This window comes from Adiantum capillus-veneris, chromosome 24 (assembly GCF_014529385.1).
Source record: "Adiantum capillus-veneris isolate H3 chromosome 24, ASM1452938v2, whole genome shotgun sequence".
NCBI classification, from domain to species: domain Eukaryota; kingdom Viridiplantae; phylum Streptophyta; class Polypodiopsida; order Polypodiales; family Pteridaceae; genus Adiantum; species Adiantum capillus-veneris.
In genome coordinates, this window is record NC_140954.1 from 7644205 (window position 1) to 7668696 (window position 24492).

At 41.5% G+C, this 24492-nt stretch overlaps 1 protein-coding gene across 1 annotated transcript; it reads right to left on the reverse strand.

Annotated features, from left to right (window-relative positions):
• Positions 1-21925: 21925 nt before the first annotated feature.
• LOC147425893 (uncharacterized) lies at positions 21926-23640 on the reverse strand. Its single transcript, XM_086498881.1, has 2 exons — positions 22429-23640; positions 21926-22352 (listed from the first exon to the last, which is right to left on the reverse strand). Exons 1-2 carry the CDS (start codon positions 22694-22696, stop codon positions 22306-22308), a joined length of 315 nt encoding a protein of 104 aa, XP_086355007.1. The 5' UTR covers positions 22697-23640; the 3' UTR covers positions 21926-22305.
• Positions 23641-24492: the final 852 nt, after the last annotated feature.

Sequence of the window (24492 nt, forward strand, 5' to 3'; positions counted from 1 at the left end):
CCCTATAATTTCAATGAGCTATCCACAAGTCTCATTTGATTTTTACATGGGGAGTGCCAAGACTATTGATTTTTAATCATGTCCAACTTTTGGGCTTAAGGGCTCAAATTGGAGCATGTAGCATAACCTCAGTTGGAAAAACTAATGAGAGTCAAATACAACACTTGATGGTTCAATCAACAACTCTCGTTGAGTACATTGTTGACACATGAACATTGCAATGGTTGATTTTTTGAAAAGAGAGTGCTTGGATAGTCAACTATGCAATAAAAAACTACAATTCATGCAAACTATTATGGGTTATTGGAAGAGAGAGAAAAAGATTCCCAATTAATATAGCATGAAAGAGACTAATCCAAAATACACACACTAATCTATATTTAACCACGCTCAAGATATTTACTAGCACAAGGGATAAAAACCCAAGTACATATCCCTACTCAACTAACTCCCTTGATTAGAGTATCACTAACATTAAGAGGTGATTGCCCCTTCAAGCTCTAGTACCAATCAAAGCTTAAGGAGGGAATACCAATGTAGCATTTAGCATAATAAGTAGGTTTGTCTCTGATATACTTAAGAGAACCTTATCAATGTAGAACTTTGACAAATACTTGAAATAGATTGATTAAATAAAACTAAGTACAAATGGGAATGTCCTTGTATAAAGGAAAAGTAACACCTTTTGATGACACAAGTAGTGATCTTGGGCTGTTGAATGCACTTAATACACCTCTGTATCATGAAGGAATCTACCTCCACATGTAGGAGCCTCCTTTGGTAGTATGCACAACTCCTTACTATGTATCCAACAGAGGAACCATTGTTCCCGTAGATCAAGCCAAATCCCATAATCTTCAACAACCTAACTATATAGGAAGGAGGCGGCTAAATGTAAGATCATACCCGATCCTATTATTATTACCTACAGAATCTCATGAGAAGAAAACAAAAAGAAAAATTATGCCTTATTATCAATCATAATTACATGCATAGCCCCTACCAAATCTTTTAGAATTAGACCACATCTTTGGAACAAAATGTGTCGATAGATCTTGTGGAAAACTACTATGCAAAAGATGGAGTTTATTCCAATACTAAAAATAGTGCAAAAAGAAGGACGGAGCTGGTGCTAATCCACAAGGTTTCAATTTTAGAAAAAGACACTCAATTTCAATACTACTATACTGCTCAGATGGTCCCGACCTTCAGCGACTAGCTATCTGCATCCTTCACCAAGCGGTGAGTTCCTCTTTCTTGAAGCAATGTAATGCCTCAATTACAACATTCAAGAGAAAGGCATGTCACAAAACTAGGGTTTCTAGCTCAAACTCTAATCCTAGAGCAAAGGAGATGAAGAGGCTAGAGATGAAGCAGATGAAGACATGACACAGAAGTGCAAAAGAGAGAAGAGCGGGGAGAGAGAGAGAGAGAGAGAGAGAGAGAGAGAGAGAGAGAGAGAGAGAGAAAAGATGTTGCTAGAGAGAGGATGGAGTTGATGAAGAAAGCTGCAACAAGAAGGCCAACCGGGCGATCAAAACTTCCACTTTAGCATACCCGTGATTTGCGCCGCCGAGGGAAATTACGAAGTTGTATGGACCTACCACGTGCCAGTTAGACGAAAGTTGTTATAAAGCATTCACTTTTGATCAAGTTAGGGTGAAGTCTGTGCAAGTTCTCGTTACGTTAGCCTGGAGGAGCCAACTTAAGCATCCCACTAGCTACAAAGAGTGTGTAGCACTTCTTACCAAATCTACATGAAGGTAGACAGAGGATTTACGTGCTCCAAACATGAGTGCAACAAGCCTTCCATAAGATCCACAATGTAACACAGCAAATGTGATATCCCATGGGTGGAAATCAAATTGATGCATAGTGTCTGGTGCTATATGTAATGATCCCCGTCTGTAGTCCAACATCATAGGCAAAAAGACAGAATCGGTCGGCAAGCCCTCATAAATCAAGTGCACTTCCGGATAATGTTATAACTAAGTATTAGCTCCCCAAGTTACAAACGCTTAATAAATGCTGACTCTAACCATGAGGCAACAGACAAAAAGCCATACAAAATGAGCATGCTAACAAATCCAAAGATAGCGAAGTGACTCTACATCAGCCAACACGATGGCCAAACATGATGACCATAATTATCGCTATCGGCAATGGCAAAAATCAGCATCCCATATCTAGCCACAATAGGTGTGCCAGCCATATCAGAACAACCCCACAATCCCTCGTCTCAGCAACTCCATTTGCCTTGAAATGCAACATGTCAGGCAGCCCGAATAGCAGCAGCAAAGAAGAGGAGTAGCTATACCTCGCCTAATGCTATCCAAGCCAAGAAATAAACTCGGCAAAACCCCCCATGAACCCTCCAAAAAGGTGCAGCTATGGGGCCCTTGTCCAAGCGTGCTCAAGCAATTAATGACACCCAGCCGATGACCATCCCCATCTTTGACACATATCGTGTGTGTGTGTGTGTGTGTGTGTGTGTGTGTGTGTGTGTGTGTGTGTGTGTGTGTGTGCGCGCGCACGCACACGCGGGAGTACATATATGTATGTATGTATATGTATACATGTATGCATGTGTGTATGTATACATATACTATGGCATTCCTCACCATAAGCGTGTGTTACCTATGTCAGAACAATTCCACAAGCCATTGACAAACAAAGAGATACCTTGGGAGGGAGGATGAGGTCCAAGTCAGCATCAGAAGCTTGTGTAAAGCGTTCACGGATAGTACGCCGCAGTTTCTTGCGATAAGCACCAGAGAGGCGTTGTAGTGCTTTCACTTCACTAGGTTTCTTGAACATGACGTGAAGAACGTTGCAGAGGAGAAAGCCGCTTGCTCTTCTCCTTCTCTGATAGAACTAAGACCTGACTACTACTGCAAAATCGCCAAGCGAAGCTTCTAGGAACTTCTGAGTTCTGATGCCAAACGGGTCTCGCAGCTCATCAACCTGACTGAATGGCCGTCTACCTAGAAATGGGGTATAAATATGAGGTATCACAAAGTCCCTTGCATTCAAACTAGAACTTATACTTTGAGGGCACTCTCACGCACGTCCTTCCTTGGTAGAAAACATACCACTTATAATGAACTACAGCAACAACTAGCCTCAATAGCATTGATCATAAAAAGCAAACATGTCAATCATTAACCTATTACAAAAGTGATCTTGAGGAATACTAGCACACTCAGTTTTTGAGACATATACAGAAGAATAGAAGCGTCTCTTCTAATCTCTTTCTCTCAAGCTTCTTCTTTGTGAAGAGACAACGCACTTAGGTGTATGCATATATAAACATATATAGAGAGATAGAGATCACAAATGTTGGAATTAGTGTTGCAGAGAAACGCACACAGCTTGGAGAAGACGAAGGAAGCTCAAGGCACACAATAGAGAGTGTGTTACTTAATGTGCAATGGAAAGATAGATAGCCCTAGAGTGATGGGCGTATATACAATGCTCGGGGGGAAAAACCTCCTAAAGAGGGGAAAAATGCCCCGGCGGTCCTAGCGTGTTCACACACATCACTACCACATGTATATGGTAACAAATCCCCTCTAGAGTGATGCTGTGAACGAGACCTTGCACATGAGTAAAGGGAGGTGCCATGCCCTAAGGACATGATCAGTCCACATAGGAGAGTAAGCCCAAAGCTTTGCGGAAAGCTTCAAGCTTCTCACGAGACAATGCCTTGTGAAAAGATATGCAAGGTTGTCATGTGTTGGCACATAAGCCAAGCTGATCTCTCCTGCTGAGAGCCTCTCCTTGACATAGTGGTAATGCACCTCAATGTGCTTTGTGCGAGCATGAAAAACTGGGTTCCTCGCAACTGCCAATGCGCTCTGACTGTCAATGTAGATAGTGTTGGAGTGTCCTATCCAACACCCAAATCAGCCATAAGGCATCTGAGCCATACACACTCAACCGTAGCTGTGAAGACTACCCTGTACTCAGCCTCACAACTCGAAGTGGCCACAGTAGGTTGCTCCTTGCTCAACCATGATATACATGAACTGCCAAGCATGAAACAAAAACCACTTGTGGACACTCGCGTGTCAAAACAACCAGCCCAATCTAAGTCCGAAAAAGCATGTAAGTCTGGCAGCAATGATCCCCCCTTGGGATAAAACAAGCCAAGATGTAAAGTGCCACTAAGGTAGCGGAAAATCCTCTTGACAGCCTGCCAATGCTTATACCCTAGGCTATGCATAAATCTACTGACCTGTGAAACTGCCAACTGAATATCTGGCCTCGTGTTGCATACATAAATGAGGCAGCCAACATCAATTTGGTAAAGAGTGACATCAGTAGGATCGCCACCATCATGTAGACTCAACTTCAAACCTGTTTCCATGGGAGTGGCAATAGGTTTGCAATCCTCAAGTCCAAACTTACATAACAATGTCATTATGTAACTTCTCTCACACAAGGCAATACCACCATCACACTGCTTAAACTGTATACCCAAGTAATGATGCAACAGCCCCAAATCTTTCATCTTGAAAGTAGCATTCAAATCAGCCTTAAGCAATATGTCTCTCATTTGGTCCAGTGATCAGCAAATCATCGACATAAAGAACCACAATGAGAAGTACATCGCCCTCACGCTTTACATACAATGTGCTTTTTGTTGGACTGTTATGAAAGCCTCATTTGACCAAATGAGTGTCAGCTTTCTCATACCAAGCACGAGGAGATTACCTCAACCCTTACAAAGCCTTCTTACATCTGCACACTTTGTCCTCTTGTCCTTTTATGACAAAACCGCGAGGCTGCGTTACATAAACTTTCTCAAATATGTCACCATTCAAGAAAGCAGTAACAATGTCTGATTGATGTACATCCCAACCAAAATGAGCTGCCAATGCACATAGAAAATGCACAGTAGTCATACGACAAGTGGGAGCAAAAGTCTCTTCATAATCTATGCCTTTTTGCTGTGCATAACCCTTTGCAACAAGTCGAGCCTTATGGCGATCGATCTCACCATCTGGTTTGTGTTTCAACTTGTAAACCCACTTTGTACCAATGGCCTTTTTGCTAGGAGGCAAATCACATAAAGTCCATGTGTCATTTTCTATAAGTGCATCATATTCTGATTGCATGGCAGCCATCCAATTTTTTGAACTCTATGATTAGTCAAAAGACAGAGGCTCCTCAACATCATGTAAGCTAGACACGGCCAAAGCATAACAATCTAATGCATAAGATGCATGGCGAGGGCCTAAACGAGTACGACTAGACAAAGGTGCGTCCAATTTACTATCACGCAAAGTGTACACCAGCCATTTTGGCATACCTCTAGCCTACTCATTTTCAGCCCTTTCCTCATCATGTACATCTCCATCAGTAATAGGCTGATTTGTAACATTTTCAAAAACCCCCATAGGCTGTACATTTGCCTCCTTGGAACTTACATTCGTATTTCCACTACTGAAAAGAGGCAACAAAGTGTCATAAATGTCCTGTGAGCTTACATTACTGTCTCTAGTACATGACAGCAAGGGCTGAATAGAATCTTCCACAAACACTACATCACGTGAAACCAGAATACGCTTTGTTTGCGGATGATATAACCCGTAACCTTTGCTTTCAGCACTATAACCAACAAAAATACATTTGACAGCCTTATCATCCAATTTTTGCGCTGTGTTTGTGGCACCAAAGCATATGCCAAACAGTCAAAAATACGCATGTGCTCAATAGAAGGCTTTCTATCATGCCATGCTTCATATGGAGTAATAGACTGCAAAGCTTTCGTAGGACACCTGTTAAGTACATAAGTGGCACACATAATGGCCTCAAGCCAAAAAGAATGCGGCAAAGCTTGACTTTTGACCATACATCGTGCCATTTCCGTCAGTGACCTGTTTTTTCCTCTTAGCAACACCATTTTGCTGAGGTGTATAAGGCACTGTACATTGGTGTTTTATCACACGACTAGCCAAACATGCATTGAATTCTTGAGACATATACTCCCCCCCTCAATCGAAACGGAGGGTGCCCATAGTACATTTCAAGACAATTTCAGCCATAGCCACATAAAAACTTCGGACTTTGCTTTAAGTGGAAATACCCATGCATGCCTGGAGTAGTCGTCAATGAAAGTCACAAAGTAAAGGTAATTGCCCAAGGACGGAGTTTGCATGGGCCCACAAACATCACTATGCACAAGCTGCAACTTGCATGTGGCCCGAACTGAACCATCCTTTGGAAACTTAGAACACTGCGTCTTACCCAAAATACAGCCTTTACAAACATGTTTGACAAGTGCTTCAAGAGGCGGCAAAGAAGCAACCATATCAGATTTCTACAAACGTAGCAAACTGGCAAAATTTAGATGACAAAAACGTGCATATCAAAGTTTTGCATCTGAAATAGCCCTTGAATCTGCAATAGCATTTGCAAAATTTTGTCCACACTTGTCGTACAAAGTGAGCTTATACAGCCCACGGCACAAGAGGCCAGATGCAACAATTTCATCACCAAAACTAAGATCATGAACTGTACATCTGTCATCCACAAATTTGACTACAAGTCCAAGTCTAGCAAGTGCGGATACAGATAAGAGATTCTTCTTGATCCCAGGTACATAAAGTGCATCAACAAGTGTGAAAGAATTGCCATTTGCAGTAGTAACCACAATCTTTGCAACACCCTGAACTGGACAAGAGGCATTGTTGGCACAAGTGACTCAATTACCATTAGGGACAGACTCGAGAGAGGTAAACAATTCAGGATGTGAGGTAATGTGCTTTGTAGCACCACTGTCGAAATACCACACATGTGAATCTGCAGCAACTGACAAGCATGCATCACGGACAGCAAGAGTGTAAGTGCACTCTGCCCATTCTACATCAACATCAGCAACACAGTCTCCTTTCACAGAAGACTCAACAATGGCTGGATTTGTAGTGGAACCAGCATTTGCAGTGGAACCACCCTCTTTCTTCTTATCCTCTTTGGCCTTCAACTTAGGACACGAATTGATCAAGTGATCATTAGCTTTACAATACTGGCAACGCATTTTCTTTTTTCCCTTATCACCAGAATTGCCAGACGAAGTGTTGCCAGCAGAAGCATTAGGAACAGAAGTTTTGCCACTCGCAGCAGAACTATAAGAAGTGGTTGCATTGCTGTTACCACCCTTTCTTTGAGAAGCAATAAAAGCCTGTTCAACTGCACGCTATCTAGTCCTGTTTTTTCTCGAAAGTGACTCTTGCAACAGCAATGTGCATAATGCATCAAACTTGACAACTTCTGGATTTCCTTGGGTCATAAGTCTCCAAGTACTAGCAAAGTCTAGTAGGAATCTGGTAAGGCATCAAGAACAGTCTGCACAAGGGAATTGTCTGAAATGACTTCACCTGCAGAAATAAGTTGCTCATTGATATCCTTGACACTAGTGTCCATATCATCTTCCTCATGCATAATCTTCGACTCCAACTCTTTACGCAGCAAAGCAATTTTAGCCTCATTGCGACTTGCATAAAGACCAGCCAAAATATCCCAAGCCTATTTTGTAGATTTTTTTGAACGGATGTGAGGAACAATGGTGCGCTTCACAGACAACGCAATCAATGCATGAGCCTGCGCATCCTTTACATCCCAACGAGCTTGTTCTGTCTTAGGCAAAACAACTCTAATAACAGCAATCCTTGCAGCAAGACCTGCAACATCCTCAACATCGCTTGCACCCTCAGAACCAAGATGTACATCAATGTCCTGCACAATATTCCAGACGCCCTTTGACACAAGAACATGTTGCATCATATAAGCCCACATAGGGTAATTGTCCCCATCCAACCTGTCCTCAGCAGCAAACATCTTGAACACATATGTGTTGTTGTTGTCAGCCATGGTAAATGATGTACCTGATGTGAAAATTGCCTGAAAATAGGAGAAACGGAGCGGGAGCAACACGTGCTATATAGCACAAACCGTAGAAGACTGTAAGGCACCTGTTATTCAAAAATGGGCACTCACAAAAATTCTGCACAAAATGACAAAATTGCCTATGCAGACCTGCTTGTAATCGGAGAAAGTGAGCAGGCGTATGCTGGAGCAGCTGACGACAAAGCCCGGGAGGACGTAACCTGATATGATACCATTTTTTGGAATTAGGGTTGCAGAGAAACGCACACAGCTTGGAGAAGACGAAGGAAGCTCAAGGCACACAATAGAGAGTGTGTTACTTAGTGTGCAATGGAAAGATAGAAAGCCTTAGAGTGATGGGCGTATATACAATGCTCGGGGGAAAAAACCTCCTAAAGAGGGAAAAAAGTGCCCCAGCGGTCCTAATGTGTTCACACACATCACTACCACCTGTATATGGTAACAACAAACTCTCCAAGTGTGTAAACCTTGGGCTATGGAAAGGCAATTTTTGGGTGCTTTTGGTTGTCGTCTATTCTTGTTTTTCATCTTTAGGTGCCTCCATTTGAGGTAGTAGACATTGATTGCTCGATTTAAGTGTGCGTGGCCAAGGTGAAGTTACAGTCCAATCTCCATGGACGGGGAGAACTCTCAAAAATGGTTGTGGATTCTAACCTCTAAATGATGTTGTTACGGCGACCAATAAAGACAATTTAAGACGATGTCGTAGGTGATGCAAGAAAAAAGCCAAGATAGTGTGTGACGGTTTGGAGACAGTTGAGCAACAAAATGGCTGAACATTCAACATTCTACAAGATTTTTGAAAGGATTTTTCCAAGATATGGACGCAAAGCTTAAATCATTTAAGCAAGTGTAAGTGAAGATTTTTTTCTGTTTTTGGAGAAAGTTGGAACAGGTTGGATGTAGTTGGCATTTATTAGTCGGATAGAGAAGAATGGAGATTATTTCAAATTAGACCAAATCTTGCCATTGAGGAACAAAATACCTATGGTGCCACAATTTTGCTAGCCAAGGGAGAAAGGTGTCTTGGGCTATAAAGCAGTTATTTCTAGATTGACATTAGGGCAACATTGGCATTCCTATTTGCTAAAAGCACATGTAACTAGGGATGCTCGAGTTGTGGCACCTCCATGGGTAAGAAAAAAGTCAAGATTGATCTAAACAAATGCAATAATTGCGGGTAAAACTTGTGGATAGAGGTATGAAAAAAACAAGAGGAGGCCAAGGCAGAGGTAGAGGTTGACCATTGAAATGATGTTGCTACAATGGTGGAGAGGAAGGTCATTATGCTCCCAATTGTCCAAATTTTTCAGGGGAGAGAGGAGGTATGTTTCCATTGTTTGGAAGAGATAGAGCTTATAGTGCAAAACATGGCTTTACAAGTGGGTAGTCCTATAAATGTAGTTCCACTAAATGATGCAATGATAGAGAAGTAGATGCATATATCAACAAAGGTGAGTAGGTATGTGTCTTTTGGGAGGTTGTTATGAACAAAGGGGGAGTGAAGGTGGTGGCCAAGCCTTCTATACACATGAGGGTGTCTAACCATACAAAATCCAAGTGCTTGTCCATCGCCAAAGATTAAAAGGTTAAAGTGATGGGTATCTAATGCTTGATTGACTCTTTTGTGATGCAACCACGAGACAAAGCAATCATATTGAGAAGATGGTGGCTGCTAGCAATCGGTGCTAACAGGATTGGGACACAAGTATGTTTATTTTGCAAGACAAAGGACATAAAAGATAAGTGATTTTTTATTTGAGGACAGAAAAGAGTTACTTTCATCATGGTTGGACAAAGAGGGGGAGTCTACCCCCATTGAAGAGTACAATACAATCAAACAGGAGATAAACAGAGCTCCATGAAGAAGAAAGAGGAGAATGAAGATAATTTGTCATAGACTAATGTAGATCTTTTTGGAGTTTTCATAGATATGGCTTCACAAAAGAAAGATATGCATGTAGAAGAAGTGGACGTTTGAGCTATGTTGGAAGAAGATTTGATAGGAAAGGGGAAAGACAAATATGTGAAGTTATTTGCTTCCTATCCAAAGCTAGTGCCATAGACGATAACTCATCTCACCATCCGCACCATAGCCAAGAAAGATGCATTTATGTGACTTTGGATATAACTTTCGACGAAGTTCTTTGGGCACATGAGCATATGCCTCACATCCAAACACTTGCAAATGCTTGTAGCTTGGCGCTTTTCCTGTCCATAACTCCTCAGGAATCCTAAATTCCAAAAAAACACTATGTGACCTATTGATAATGTGTACTGTTGTCAAGACCGCTTCACCCCAAAACTCTGGAGTGAGTTTCGCCATATAGAGCATAGATGTGACTCGTTCTTCAATCGTGCGATTCATTCTCTCAGCTATACCATTTTGAGAAGGTGTGTATGGAGAAGTAAACTCTCTTCGAATGCCTCTACTATTGCAAAAATTCTTGAACTCTGTGGAGATGTACTCTCCACCATTGTCTGTACATAAAGCTTTACGCTTTCTATCCTTTTGGTTTTCAACCATGGCAAGAAATTTTTGGAACGTAGAGAAGACCTCATCCTTACGCTTAAGAATGTAAACCCACACCTTGCGACTAGAGTCATCTATGAATGTTAAGAAGTAGTTTGCCCCCCCTAGAGTTTTATGTGGCATTGGACCACACAAATCACTGTGTACTAGATCAGGAGGTTCGCCAAGCTGCTTTGTCAGTGGCGAAGACGTCACCCTAGTTTGTTTTCCATATATGCAATGCTCACAAAACGGAAAATCTGTGTAATCTAACACAGGTAAGTAGCCAAAACGTTGAAGTATTTTCATTCCTTTTTGGCTAATATGCCCTAGCCGGCCATGCCACAACTTGGTCGAAGGCAGCTCGGCTATATAGATAGAGTGTTTATCAACACTAGATACAAACATTGAGTACAATGATCCATTTTTGCGACCTTTCATGATGACCAAGTTATTCTTGCGGATAAGCCATGAACCATTTTCAAACATTGTTGTGTAACCAAGGTCATCCAATTGTCTCCAAGCTTGACTATACCATGAATAGGTGCATAAGAGGAAAACCACTCTCTATGCACCATAACATGGAAGCTTGCACGAGAATCCAATATCCAATTCTGTGCATAACCCTCATCTTGTGCAACCAATGCATCCGGAGTGAGATCCGCAGTGAAAATAAGAACATTTCAAGGAGTAGACTCCACCTCTGCATGTTTCACTGCTGATACAACATCCATCACTGAAGTAGTGGTAGGCATGGGGGATTCAACAACATTGATCTCCTCTAATTTTACGCTGCTTTTGCCCTCATCAGACTTTTCAGTTTGTGCCTTTTCTTGATCTCTTTTGTAACTACGACAATCTTTCTTGATATGCCCTTTCTTATGGCAATAATAGCATTCAATATTTCTAGTATTACGCTCTTTGCTAGAGCCCATGTTCCTGCTCTTGCTACGAGAACGACATTCTCTGCTTTCACTTTTGCTTTTGTCACTATCCTTTGGCTTTTTTGAAGTGCCAGCGACATATGCACTACCATGACTTGAATCATCAAGAGATTTACGCCGAATCTCTTCCGTGAGTAATGCATTTGTGACATCATTGAACACTAACTTGCCATTCGGAGCGGAATTGCTGATGGCTGTGCAAAAGATATCCCACGAGCTAGGTAGAGACCATAACAGGGAAAATACACTTCAATTCATCATCAAAATCAAAGCCTTGTGATGTCAATTGACTAAACAATGAGTTAAATTCATTCAAATGATCAGAAACTGCACTACCTTCTTTCATGTTAAGCTTCATAAGCTGCTTCATCAAGGACACTTTGTTCGATGCACTTTTACTCTCCCATGCTGAGCATAAACTATATCATAGTTCATTGGTTGCCGTCTTCCCTATGATGGTAAAGAAGATCGACTCAGCTAAATGTAAGCGAGTCGTAGCCATTGCTTTTGCATCCAACATGTCCCATTGCCCTTGGGTATAGCCATCACCTTCTGCGCGCTCATGCAACGGTTCACAAAGTCCTTTGTTGATCAAGACATCCTTCATTCGCTCTTTCGACAACGTAAAGTTGCTACCATCGAACTTGGGAATGAAATACTCTTCTTTTTCATAAGCAGAAGCCATCGCTGACAAGAGGGTTAGGTGACCAAAACTATGGCGAGAAAACTGCAAAAATTTTGGCAATCTCCTTTGTAACAAGAGCAAAATCTCAATCATGCAAGAGCTCAAAAGTGCTAAGAAATAGTGTCACGACTCTAGGGAAAAATCCAGCAGAGTCTCCTTTGTATGAGGAGTCAAAACTAAACTCAAAATGCGCATAAATAGTGTCAAAATTGCATGAACTAGGCATAAAAGAACCACAATTGTCACTGCCAACTATTAATGGACTGCCATACTCGGTGTTAAGCATAAGTTCCCGAACCATACATAGCCTATGATGAGGATGCGATAAGGGGAACGCCAGCGACCTGTATTATGAAAGTGCATCAACATTCGAGATCACCCCAGCTCAAAGAAAACCTCACACAGGGCCCTCACAGAAAGGTTATGCAGACTCGACACGACTCAGCCACACTCTCTGAAAGGGCTCTTCCGGAATCGAGTCTTATAAACGATCCGGGGAACTGTCAAATAGCCTAAGAAGGCTCCACAAACGTCATATGACAGGCAGTATCCGCAACATATCGTACATGAGTCTAACAATGATAAAAGAATATCCATGCGGGGATCATGCTCTCAAAAGAGTTAACGGCATAAAAGAAACTCTTCCACTGGAGCTCAAATACTCGCAATCTTGACAAATAACCTGTAAATTTGTGCTCCTACAAACCTGTATTTGTGAAATCTACAACCGCACATGAGAGACTGTGTGCTCTTATCTTGTGATCTCTTGCAAAAGCTTCGAATCGACCACGAGAAGACAAGCGAGCAAACCGTGAGAGAAACCCTCTTTCGCAATGCGCATCAAGAGAAAAATTCAACTCTCTCAATGACCAAGATCCAAGTCCTGTGTAGAGGAAACACCTGCAACCTGTGTAGAGAAAACACCTGTAACCTATGTATCTCAAGCTGAAAATTGCAGCTCCTGATATGTTGCTCGAATGGGGATTCTGACGTCACGAACAGCTCCAAAAAGGGGGTAAAACCCAAGGACGTCTGATGGAAACGATCCTGGAACGCCGAATCTCGTTGTGTGAGATTTTCGACCAAAACAGCCCTGTTTTGGGCGCTGCGCGCGGAAGCCGCGCAGACGAAAACTGAGGTTATACACTCCTTCTATGCTCTGATACCACTTATAAGGAGTGTGATGGTGCGCATGGAAGCGTGTGTGTGTGTGGAGATGGAGGTGAGAGTGCAGAGACACAATACGTAGTGTGTGGGTGGAGCACGATACAGGATTATGGTGATAATCCTATGTGCTCCTTATTCTTTTGTATAACTAAAGAATAAGGTATATGAGATGGGTGTCAAACCGCCCGGCCACTTTGGCCTGAACCGACGAAGACTCTACAAGGCCTTGAAGGATTGGCGTCAAGGGTCTGCGAAAGTGATGTATTGGTTGTCTGTTAGTGTATCATACAATATTGTTGTTTATATACAGGATGCAAATTCCCCCAAGGAGGCATGGAACAACCTAATTTCATTTAACGCTAACAATACCAAGGCAAGGAAGATACAACTCAAGAATGACTTGAACAATTAAAAGAGAGGTGACATGCCCGTGAATGACTACACCTTAAAGATCAAGAGCTTATGTGAACATGGATTTTATATTAACCTGTTCACACTTTTTTTGTTAATAACAGTTGTGAACATGTTATTAACATGTTTTCAAAATTGCAAGTAGTAGGCCACTTGGAAACCGGCCAAAATCCCGCTGAGAAATTGAGAAGCCCGTTGGGCTCCACCAGTGTCATCATGGTTCCCAATGGGCTATAATTTTCTATATATATGAGGCCCAAAAGACACCTTGGGAATTCATTCTCACTCTCCTGAGCAGAGCTTTCAAAGACTTGCATATATACACGTACTAAGAGTGAGGGAGTGAGTGAGAGTGTGCGTGCTCGTGTGAGTAGTTGCTCGTAGTCTTAGTGCACGGCAAGATGCGAGCAGCCCACTGCACGAGCGGAGGGGTGTGTGAGTACTTGTGCGAGCAGTTCCTCACAGTCGTAGTGAGCGGCAAGATATGGACAGCTCGCTACATGAGTGGTGTGTGCATGTGTAAGGCCATTCTTCGAAATGGTGCTTACCATGGGGCACTTGGTCGGTAATGCGACTGAGTAGTGTCCTATGGTAAGTATGGCATGCTACTGTGGTACTGGTTGGTAACGCGGCAATCATAGTACTAACCTTCATACGTTTGTCACCTTCCCTTCCCCTTATCTATAATGCGAGCATATGGTCGGTTGCGTGGCTAAGTTATGTCTGTACAAAATGCCTTTTACCTTACCTTAGATTCGGGCGTCACTTTGTTGGTAACGCAGCAAGATGGTGTCGTTCGTTAGTGGCATAGTGCATTTTGTAGTTTGTGCATATTGCGGCATTTAGTCGGTAATGCGACCAAAAGGTGTCATAATTTTGTTTCCTTGCCGGTAGTGCGGCTCTTGTTTGTAGTGATGTAGTTGATTCATGTTATGTTGGGTCGGTAACGCGGCTTAAGTATTTCATGAATCAATAATATTTTTTCATTGTTTTCAATTGAATTGTAAAAGATAAATTGTTAATTTGTATAAACAACTACAAACAATCCAAAACTTCTCTCTCTCTAAAAAATAACCCAGAAATTATCATTTCAATTTTTCTCTATCTTTCTTTTTCTCTACTCATACTTGCATTAAATGATTAGAAATGTGATGTTATCCTCTCTTTCTTCCTCTCTCTCTCTCTCTCTCCTCTCTCTCTCTACATGATTAGTCAAATGTTCTACTTGCAATGAAGTTAAGACTATGAATGTGAAGTTGGTGTCTCTCAGTCACACTTTTATATTGCATTAAATAGTAAAAAATGTGAAGTTAGGCGCTCTCTCTCTCTCTCTCTCTCTCTCTCTCTCTCTCTCTCTCTCTCTCTCTCTCTCTCTCTCTCTCTCTCTCTCTCTCTCTCTATTATTAAATGATTAAGAATGTGACGTTACTCTCTCTCTCTTTTTCTCTTTATATGATTAGTCAAATGTTCGGCTTGCAATGAAGTTAAGATTATGAATGAAGTTACTCTCTCTCTCTCTCTCTCTCTCTCTCTCTCTCTCTCTCCTTCCTTCCTTTACATAACTAGCTAAATGTGCTGCTCTAACTATACTCTCTCTCTCTCTCCCTAGATAACTAGCTAAATATGGTGCTCCGATTATACAATACTTAGTTGAATGCTTTATTAAACCATTGATTTTTGCTTGCAATAAAGTTAAATGATATAGGTGTTCTGTGCGAACATTAACTATATGCATAATATTGTTTGTAGCTTTCACTATGCTTTCCATAGATGAGCGAAAGATCGTTTTACGTGTTGTACGCACAGAGGCTATCATATAAGCCTCACAATGTACATACTCATGCTCGATCAGATCGAGCAAGTATGGGAGAACCCGTATCGTCGTCTCCACTCACTAGACAAAGCAGAATTGCTAGAGAGGCAAAAAATTTTGGATTTTGACTATCAGCACAGAAGCAAAACCATCATAGGTAGCATGCGTACAACCTATGAAAACCTCAAAGAATTAGTACCACGTCAGGCTGATATACGCAAGCTTCGTCTTTGGGACCAATTTTGGAACAAGCAAAAAACTAAAAGCAGATGTATGAAGGCCCTGGACGCAGAGTCCTTGCCAAAGAGGGTGCGCTTGATGCAAGATGTGGCTCCTTGAGTGATATGCTTTTGAGAGTGCCTTTTAGGCACAGCTTTTTTACCAGGGCAATGTATCGCTTGGATCAAGGTGGAAGAAGAAGAAGAAGAATAAGAAGAAGGAGGAGGAGGAGGAGGAGGCATCCTCTTCCACTTCCACTCCCTTGTGTCGTCCTCAACAAAAATCACCTCCCAAAGAAGAAGAGAATGTAGTTGGTTTTAATTACCTATCTCTGCCACTTTTTTCACTTATGAAGGTAGGACTAAATCTATGTAAGGGGGAACCCCTCAATGATCCATATCTTCCTTTCCTCCCTTATCCCTCTTCTCCAAAAAAAAATTCTTATTCTTATTACAAGATCATAGTACAAGCATAATCATCTCCAAATGGTGCCTAAGTAGGAAGAAGGAGAGACTATGCTTGCCTACTTTCAAATTTTTGCATACTTATAAGGAGAGGCTATGATTTCCTACTTTCAAGTTTTTGCATACTTGTAAGGAGAGACTATGCTTGCCTACTTTTAAGTTTTTCCATACTTGTAAGGAGAGACTATGCTTGCCTACTTTCAAGTTTTTGCACAGACCATGTTTGCCTACTTTTGAAGTACTTGCATGCTTGAAACGCAAGCCATGATTGCCTACTTTTGAGGTATTTGCATGCTTGAAAGGGAAGGCCATAATTGCATACTCTTGAAGTACTTGCATGTTTGTAAAGGAAAGCCATGCTTACATACTGTTGAAATAGTTACACGCTTAAAAAGGGAAAGCCATGCTTGCATACATATGAAGTCTGGCATGCTTGAAAGGGAAAGCCATGACTTGCATACTCTTGAAGTACTTGTATGTTCGTAATGAGATGCTTATTTGTTATGACAAGTCATTTTAGGATAGATATCTCATGATCGAAACGCTCCTCTTTATGTTGCTTATTTTCTACTAACCCTTGTGTAAGCTCCTCAAGAGGTTCAAGTAAAGGAGGAGGAAGAAGAAGCTATCTCCTCTTGCCTCAATACAAGAGGGAAGATAAAGAGGGAGATTGTCTCTAAATGAAAAATTTTAATGGTAGCCAAGCCAAAGCTTGTGCAAATTGTATCTTATTCTTAGTGTGCCCATAAGAGCTTAAGGGGAGTATTGAGTAGGGTGATTTTGGTAGCCAAGCTAAAGCTTATGCAAATTGTAACCTATTCTTTGAGTGCCCATAAGGGCTTAAGTGGAGAGTAAAGTAGAGTAGTTAAAGTATTTAAATAGTTGAATGCACATACATTTTGTGATAAAGGAACCTTGCATGAAGAAAAAAATCTATAAGAAGCAAATTAGAAACATGTTATCCATCAGAAAGAATTCAAAGTATGCATCATCCACTCACACAAAGGTAGAAGGAAGTGAATTTTTGCTGGATAATCATTGTAGGAAAGAAATCATCAAATTACCTAGTTGTTACCAACTCATGAAAATATATGATACACACCCATATTTGGAGAAAAATAGTGTCAAGCAAGTCATTGCAGTCATCGATTCTTAGGAAAAGTTACCCTTAAAATCACTTTAGTAGGAATGTGCACAATTCGGAGTACAGACTAGGATGAACAAATGGATATAGTAGCCATTCCTTTACTTTCGTAACACTTATTGTAATAATCCCTATTGTAATAATCATCAAAAGAATCCCCTTCTTTTCTCCTTACCATAAACTTAGGATAGTGCACTTCCACTCTTGCAATACATCTCAGGAACTTCCTTCTCAACAAGCCCCTCAAGCATCATTAAAAAAATGGCATTGCATGATTGTTTCTTTCAAGTTTACTTGCTCTAGTGAATTACAATAACGGGGAAGGGGGGAGTAAGGGGATAGCTTCGCCTGTTATTGTTGGTTAACAATATATCGGCATTACAACTTGTATATCATGCTATTTATCCATCAATGACTAGAGGCTTAAAGGCTTCTAGCTTTTGAATCTTGAAAAGTCTTGTAAAAGGGCCAAGCCATGTGAACATGGGCTAGTCCTGACCTAAGTATAAAGGTCAAAGTTGTAAGGGTTTTGGGATGGTTATTAGGATTATCAATTGAGAATAGAAATTACGTTGCCGCCACTGTCTCTACTCTCTTATCTTTGAGCACACGCATTGCACCGCACAGATACATGTTGCAGGAAGCAAGGACATCATCGGAATCACCATGAGGAGCTCTACGCATCAACGCCATTGCACTATTTTCATCCAAACATTCATAGATTTATGTCCTCCATTCTAAAGAGTATAGAGAGATTCCAACAAATTTGGTGGGATTTCACCAAACCAATGTTTGTTAGCATTGCCTTTGGAAAAGGCAAGAATATAAGGATCATTTTTTGTATCCTGATAATAGGTATTTTCCAAGTTTTTATCATGTGGGGCTCACATGGGATACTAAAAACGGAGAGCTTTAGGTATTGATGCATGTGTGGATGGGTCCACCAAGTGGATTTTTGCATGCATGAATTTGTGTATGAATTGTGTGTGTGTGTGTGTGTGTGTGTGTGTGTGTGTGTGTGTGTGTGTGTGTGTGTGTGTGTGTGTGTGTGTGTGTGTGTGTGTGTGTGTGTGAGAGAGAGAGAGAGAGAGAGAGAGAGGACACAAATCTGTTATTTGAGGATTTCAACAAGATGTGTGCTCTTCATGCAAAGCCACTTTAAGACTTCACTAGGACCAATGTGGCCACAAGAGGCCTGCTCATCCTGCTCCAAAGTTGCCTCCATTTCCTTCAAGTAGAGTTGAGCAAAATTTGGGCCAAATAGCAAAGTATGCTCCACTTCATTGAACGTGCCTCCAACAGACGTGCAACCGCAAATATGTAGTACTCCAGCTCCAATCTCAAATGGTCCAACATGATTTGCAGCATACAACAGAATATTATGTTTCAACTCCATAATTTGTAACAGATAGCCCAATATGTTTTAGCTACATCAGAAGCCCAATATAATTTGTAAAGTGTAAGAATAGAGATGAAACATATGATGTTTCAACAGGGAGATTGCTATGCCAAATTGTCTTGCCATGCGCTTGTGGTAAAAAATTGATGATTTTGTTATTATATCATGAGCATTGCGGAGAAAACACTGAAGTTTTTGGCTGGGGGGATTGAACTTGGCCAAGATACATGTGATAGAGATGCTTTAGCTGAAGGCATCTGTGGTTTAGGAGAAACACACATTACTTGCAAGTTAAACACGTCTAGAGAAATACGTAGACAACTATAACTAGTAGCCTAAACAAATGAAGAATGAACAATGATATATCCATCCCATGCTAGAAAGAAAAGGACTATAGCAAATTAGGCATATTCAACACCCCAAGTAGCCACACAAAATATGACATATACATGTTCTACAACAACTAGCATGTACTGCATTATATGCAATAAACTGCAACCTTATAAATTTATTTTGTCATTTCCTATACTTACTTGAAAAGGCTAGTGAAGTTTTGAAGTACTACAACAAGATCCAGAATTGAAAATCAACACATTGGCCATCCCCCTTATTCTTTTGCAATGAAGCTTGCATCACAGGTAGTTGTTATTTAGTTAATTGTACATCACATTAAAGCCTGGAAGACACCCAAAGAGCCCAGAAGCGGCGTCTGTTTCGCTCGATTTCTGCCATCCTAGGACTCCATGTTTATTGAAGGCAAAGAGGACGGAAGGAGTTGTTTTGGGATACAAAAGAGGCTGCTTCTTTAAAAAAGTTGGTGCAATAAAAAGCTCCTCAAGGAAAGGAAGTACTTCTTTAAATTTTTGTAATGTAAACGGTCTGTAATCCTTACTACCAACCGAATAGTTAGAAACTCTATCGTGGATTATCTAGAAACCCCACAACCTGTTGTGTCCCAACCCCTACTTAGACTTGACATTTACTCTTATCTTTTCTCTTGGCTTGGTACTTGTTGAGAAATGAGTATAGCCTGAAGAAAAAAAGTTTTGTGATTTGTTGATCAAGCTTGCAGTTTGAGGCTTCTCTTCTTGCACTTCCACATCCATAAACTAATCAACTGGTTGCTCTAGATCCATGATTGAATAATTTGAAGAAGGTTTCTCAAAGTCAATCATCTCATGTTTGCCTTGGTTTTGGCATGATGCATAAACTTTGGTCAATTGGTGATTGCTTGGCTTTCTGCTCAATCCACTACCTTCAAAACACTTCCCGTTATCCGCCCTACCAAGAAGAGCACAATAGCCTAGGTTGTTCTGAAAAACCTATATGGAATTTACATTTTCAAAACTCCTCTCATCTTGCAATCTTAAGGTCTCCGATTTGCATAAAAATGAATTGTTTGAAGATGGAGGCTTTGGTATTGAGTCACAACCATGATCTTTGTTGGACTCTGCCATCATTATACACTGCTTCTGATAAAGTTGGTGCATCTCACGTAGCTGTAGGAAAACACTAAATTAAAATCAACATGGAACTTTGATACCAATGGTTCGTATGGTTCAAACTTTCAGCAGATTTATTGAATGTATACAATACAAACATTGTAAATCAACACTTTACTTATGTAAAAAGACACCGATGTACTTATCTTCTAGTTGTAATAGTTTGTTTAGAAACTTATACAAATCAACATCTTCCTTTTGTAAAAAGACACTTATCTTTTCATAGTGAGGTTATATGTTTTTTTATATAATCTGTTCAAATAAAGGTTATATGTTTTTTTTATACAATCTATTCAAATAAAGGCAGCACGCCCTTGTCTTCTATAGACGACCTTGTTTCTTGAGCACAGTCAAGAAGTCTTTGGAAATAATATCTTGCCACAATTGGATGTCGTGGGGTTACCACATATCCATGTGTAATTCAGCATGGTGAGCTGCAATTTGCTAGATGTCATGGTGCACGCAAACGACTGCAAGATGGCGGCTTAGATTTGAGATAGTGTTCGTTAATCTTCCGTTGTGCTTATGACGTCTACTCTAATTCTTGCAAAGGAACATGTAGAACTTTAAACTTAGCAGCATCATGGTTTTGCTAAGCTACAGCTAGTGCACGTTTGTCTTGATATTTGAATTGTATATGTAGAAGACCCTTCGTGACCAAGTTCTCAGTTTTCTTGCAAAGGAAAAACTGCACACAACAATGTTATAGTTTGTTGACCTTAAAATGACACACTTATGATGACGATGCTCTAAACTTTTGCTTGTATGAAGATTCTTCATGGTCAAGTGCTCACGAAGGTGCAACAAATCAAATGCATGATATTTTGTTGCATTCTTCACACATCTATAGTTTCTCACCTCATATCATTTTGTGATTTTTTCACATGATTTTTAGGATCTCGGTTTTATTTTTCATTCATCAATCTAAGAACACTTGTTGTCCCTAACTTTATGATAATTTTAAACTCTAAGCTTGGTGGCTTGGAGCTCAAGGAATTTGGTTGCTATATATCTATAAAAAACATAATTCACATCTTTGTCCGGCAATTTTGTGCTTATCCTCCAATGCAAAGGTTAAGTACCTCATCACCTACTCAAGAAATTCTTTCTGGCATGCTTGTTTTCCTAGTAGATTTTTGTGTGTGTTTGCAAAAGTATGGATTTGGAAAAACATGATAGTGGAGCATGCCCCGACTTCGAAGTAGCATGAGTTTGGTGGCCATGTATTAAGACATAAAATGGCATGTAGAGACTATTGGCTATTTGCAAATATGTGCATATGGCTTCATGGCCTCAGCATGGTCGAGTAGGAAGGTGGGATCTGATGGGATGAGAGCATGATGGTGACGTTTAGAGCATTTCATGAGTAGGGGACATTGCGACTATTGTCTGTGTGTGTGTGTGTGTGTGTGTGTGTGCATGTGTATGAGAGAGAGAGGAGTCCTTATGCCATGACCTCAATGATACTTTGTGCTAAGATACCAGGCTACTTGAGTAGGTCACATGCTTAGGAAAAGCATCAATTGGTATGTTTGCCCAAAAGGGTGTGCTTGTCAAAGTTTACCAAGTACTTGCTTCCTTTTTGTATTCTAGCTCTAAAGGCATGCCCAAGTAGCATCAAAATAAGAATGCCTCCAATGGAGAGGTCTCAATCCATAATTTTGGATCACGCATGAGGTGCGTATTGAGTTAGAACTTGAAACAATAAAGTATACATTGGAAGTTATCAAGTGTTTGAACTCACACTCCTCTACACACTCACCCATTCAAACCACTAAGCCAACTTCCTTTGGATGTTTTGTGTAATACAACCTAATTGTGAGTGGATACGTTATATTAACAAAGAGCAATTACACAATGCCTCAAGCACCAATCGTGACATGAGGAGTCGAAAAATCCATAAGGGGGCTCTACGATTGTAAAACTGGAGACTTAAATACTTACAAAATATCCAAATTGCCCAGACAGCAATATGGCCAAAAATTACCATGGGAGAGCACCCCCACGAAGAATCCCATCTCCCAATCCTTCTACTTCGTAATGATCCGTTCATTAAAGCTAGGAGTCTGAAAACCCACGCTCCAGAAGGGGCTGATTGTATTCACTTATTTGCATAAGGGCCACCCTTGAATCTTTAGAGTGCCTTCCCGATCCATTCATCCGAGCTGTAGTGATGCTGTCCTGCAGAATACTTCAAATTGAGGCACCTCATGTTTCAGCATTCCTAGCCTTCCACACATGTTTAAAGAAAAAGAACCTGAGCACTTGCGTGCAGACCAGCATCCTTCACACCGCCCCCTAAAGACCAAATCGTTGCTCGAGACGGAGATCTTCAGCGTTTTCTGCACCCATTTGACAAGCTTGCCTGCAAACCCCGCCACCGCTCGGCACAGCTTGAATAGGTGGATGGGATCCTCAGTCCCAACCCGACACCCAAAGCAGCTCTCTGATCCGATGCCTCTCACTTTCACTTTGTTCCCTGTTGGAATCGCCCCCCACATAACCTTCCACATGAAGCATTTCATAGCAGCAGGCCCTTGAAAATGCCACAATCATTCTGTACAATAGGCCCATTTTGATTCGGCCCTGTTGACCCTCCATATTTTGTTGAGGGGTAAAACCAATCTGCACTAACCATCAATGTTTTATAAACCTTACCAGTGTGAGGCAATTCAAATATGTGATCCTTTGGCCAGTGCCAAGCCTTCCAGTCAAGCTTGGCTCTCCGGCTGGGACAAGAACTCCAACATTCTACTCACAAGAAGTGTCTCATGTGTGCTAAGGCCACCAATTCCTCCGAATCTTTCCAACAATAGTTTTCCAGGTCTCAAAACAACCCAATGTGAGCTATACCTTTGTTGTGAAGTGTCCTGGCCACCCTTTTCCACATCCCAGACAGCCCACATGATCCAACCTTGCTCAACCAAGGAGACCAGAGCGCAATAGAGTTCTTGAAGTATCTGGCTGTTTCACCCATTCCAGTGTAGCAGCTGCCCTCCTGTGTTTGCGAATAAGTTCTCCTGTGCAGCCTCCAATCCGTAGTGAGGCCCAGCCTGGAGCTTTCAACTTATTCGGCACATCCACCTCCAGCCATTTTCCCTCCTCGGATACCATTTGACTCGTATCCACAAGATCCCACATCATTATTGCCCAATCTCAGCTTTGTAGAGCGAGGGCTGCCAAAAGCTTGGCACACCTGGCCTCTGCATGCACCAAAGGACGAATAATCCCGAGGCCCCCGTGTTCTTTAGGCCTAGCCACCCAATCCCATCTACCCCATTGTCAAGGTTGAGAGTCCTTCGTGTTATTTTTCCAAAGAAACCTTTTAATAGGGCTAAGGAATTCTTCCCAATGACACTTGGCCATTCTTAGGACAGGTGCAACAAATGACATGCAGGGGATCAGAAAGGAGTTGATGACCTTCACTCTGCTGTGGAAGGGGAGAAGAACCAGTTTCCACCTCTTCAATTTCATGTGAACTTTATCCATGATCCACCTTAGTCTTTGCTTATGTGAGACATCAACTCCCAGGGGTACCCCAAGATGGCGAAATACAGCACCCTTTGATAAGACATCCCCTGACCAGCTGGATGCGTCAAACAAATCCCCTTTGAAGAGGGAGATCAACCTTGACTTGTCAATATTACGCTTAGACCCCAAAGCGGTGGCAAATAACTGCACGATTTGGAGGGCCTTCCTCAACACATCAGGATTAGCTTTCAGGAAGAGGAGAGAGTCGTCTACAAAGAGCTTAGCAAGGATATGTTTCCCTCTTGGCAACTCCAATCCTTGAACCTCGCCCTTTTCCACACTGTGTTCAAGTGCCGTCACAAGGGGGTGAGAGCCAATGGCAAACAAAAGCGGGGCAAGAGGGCACCCTTGCCTAATACATCTCTTTACCTCAAAAGAGCCCACAATTCAGTCATTCAATAGGAGTTCAGAGCAGCTATCCACCCCTAACGTGCGCACCATTGCACACATTCTTGGGCCAAACCCCAAGGTCGTCATAACCTCCTCAATGTAGCCCCACTCCATCCTGTCATACGCTTTATCCGGATCAAGCTGCAACAGAATGCACTCTTGCTTGGTATGACTAGCATACTCAATACCCACCATTGCAGCCAGAATGTTGTCATAGATAGACCTGCATTTGATGAAGCCATGCTGGTGTGGGGTGATCACCCTGTTAGCACCGGGGCCAACCTTAATACAACCTCAATAAATACTTGTCGGGGGAGGGCCTGAGGGGGCTATTTTGCAGGTTGGCAGGTGTAAAACCATGCCAATGCGAGTGCTCAGACGCAAGCTAGGCTGGATTGTA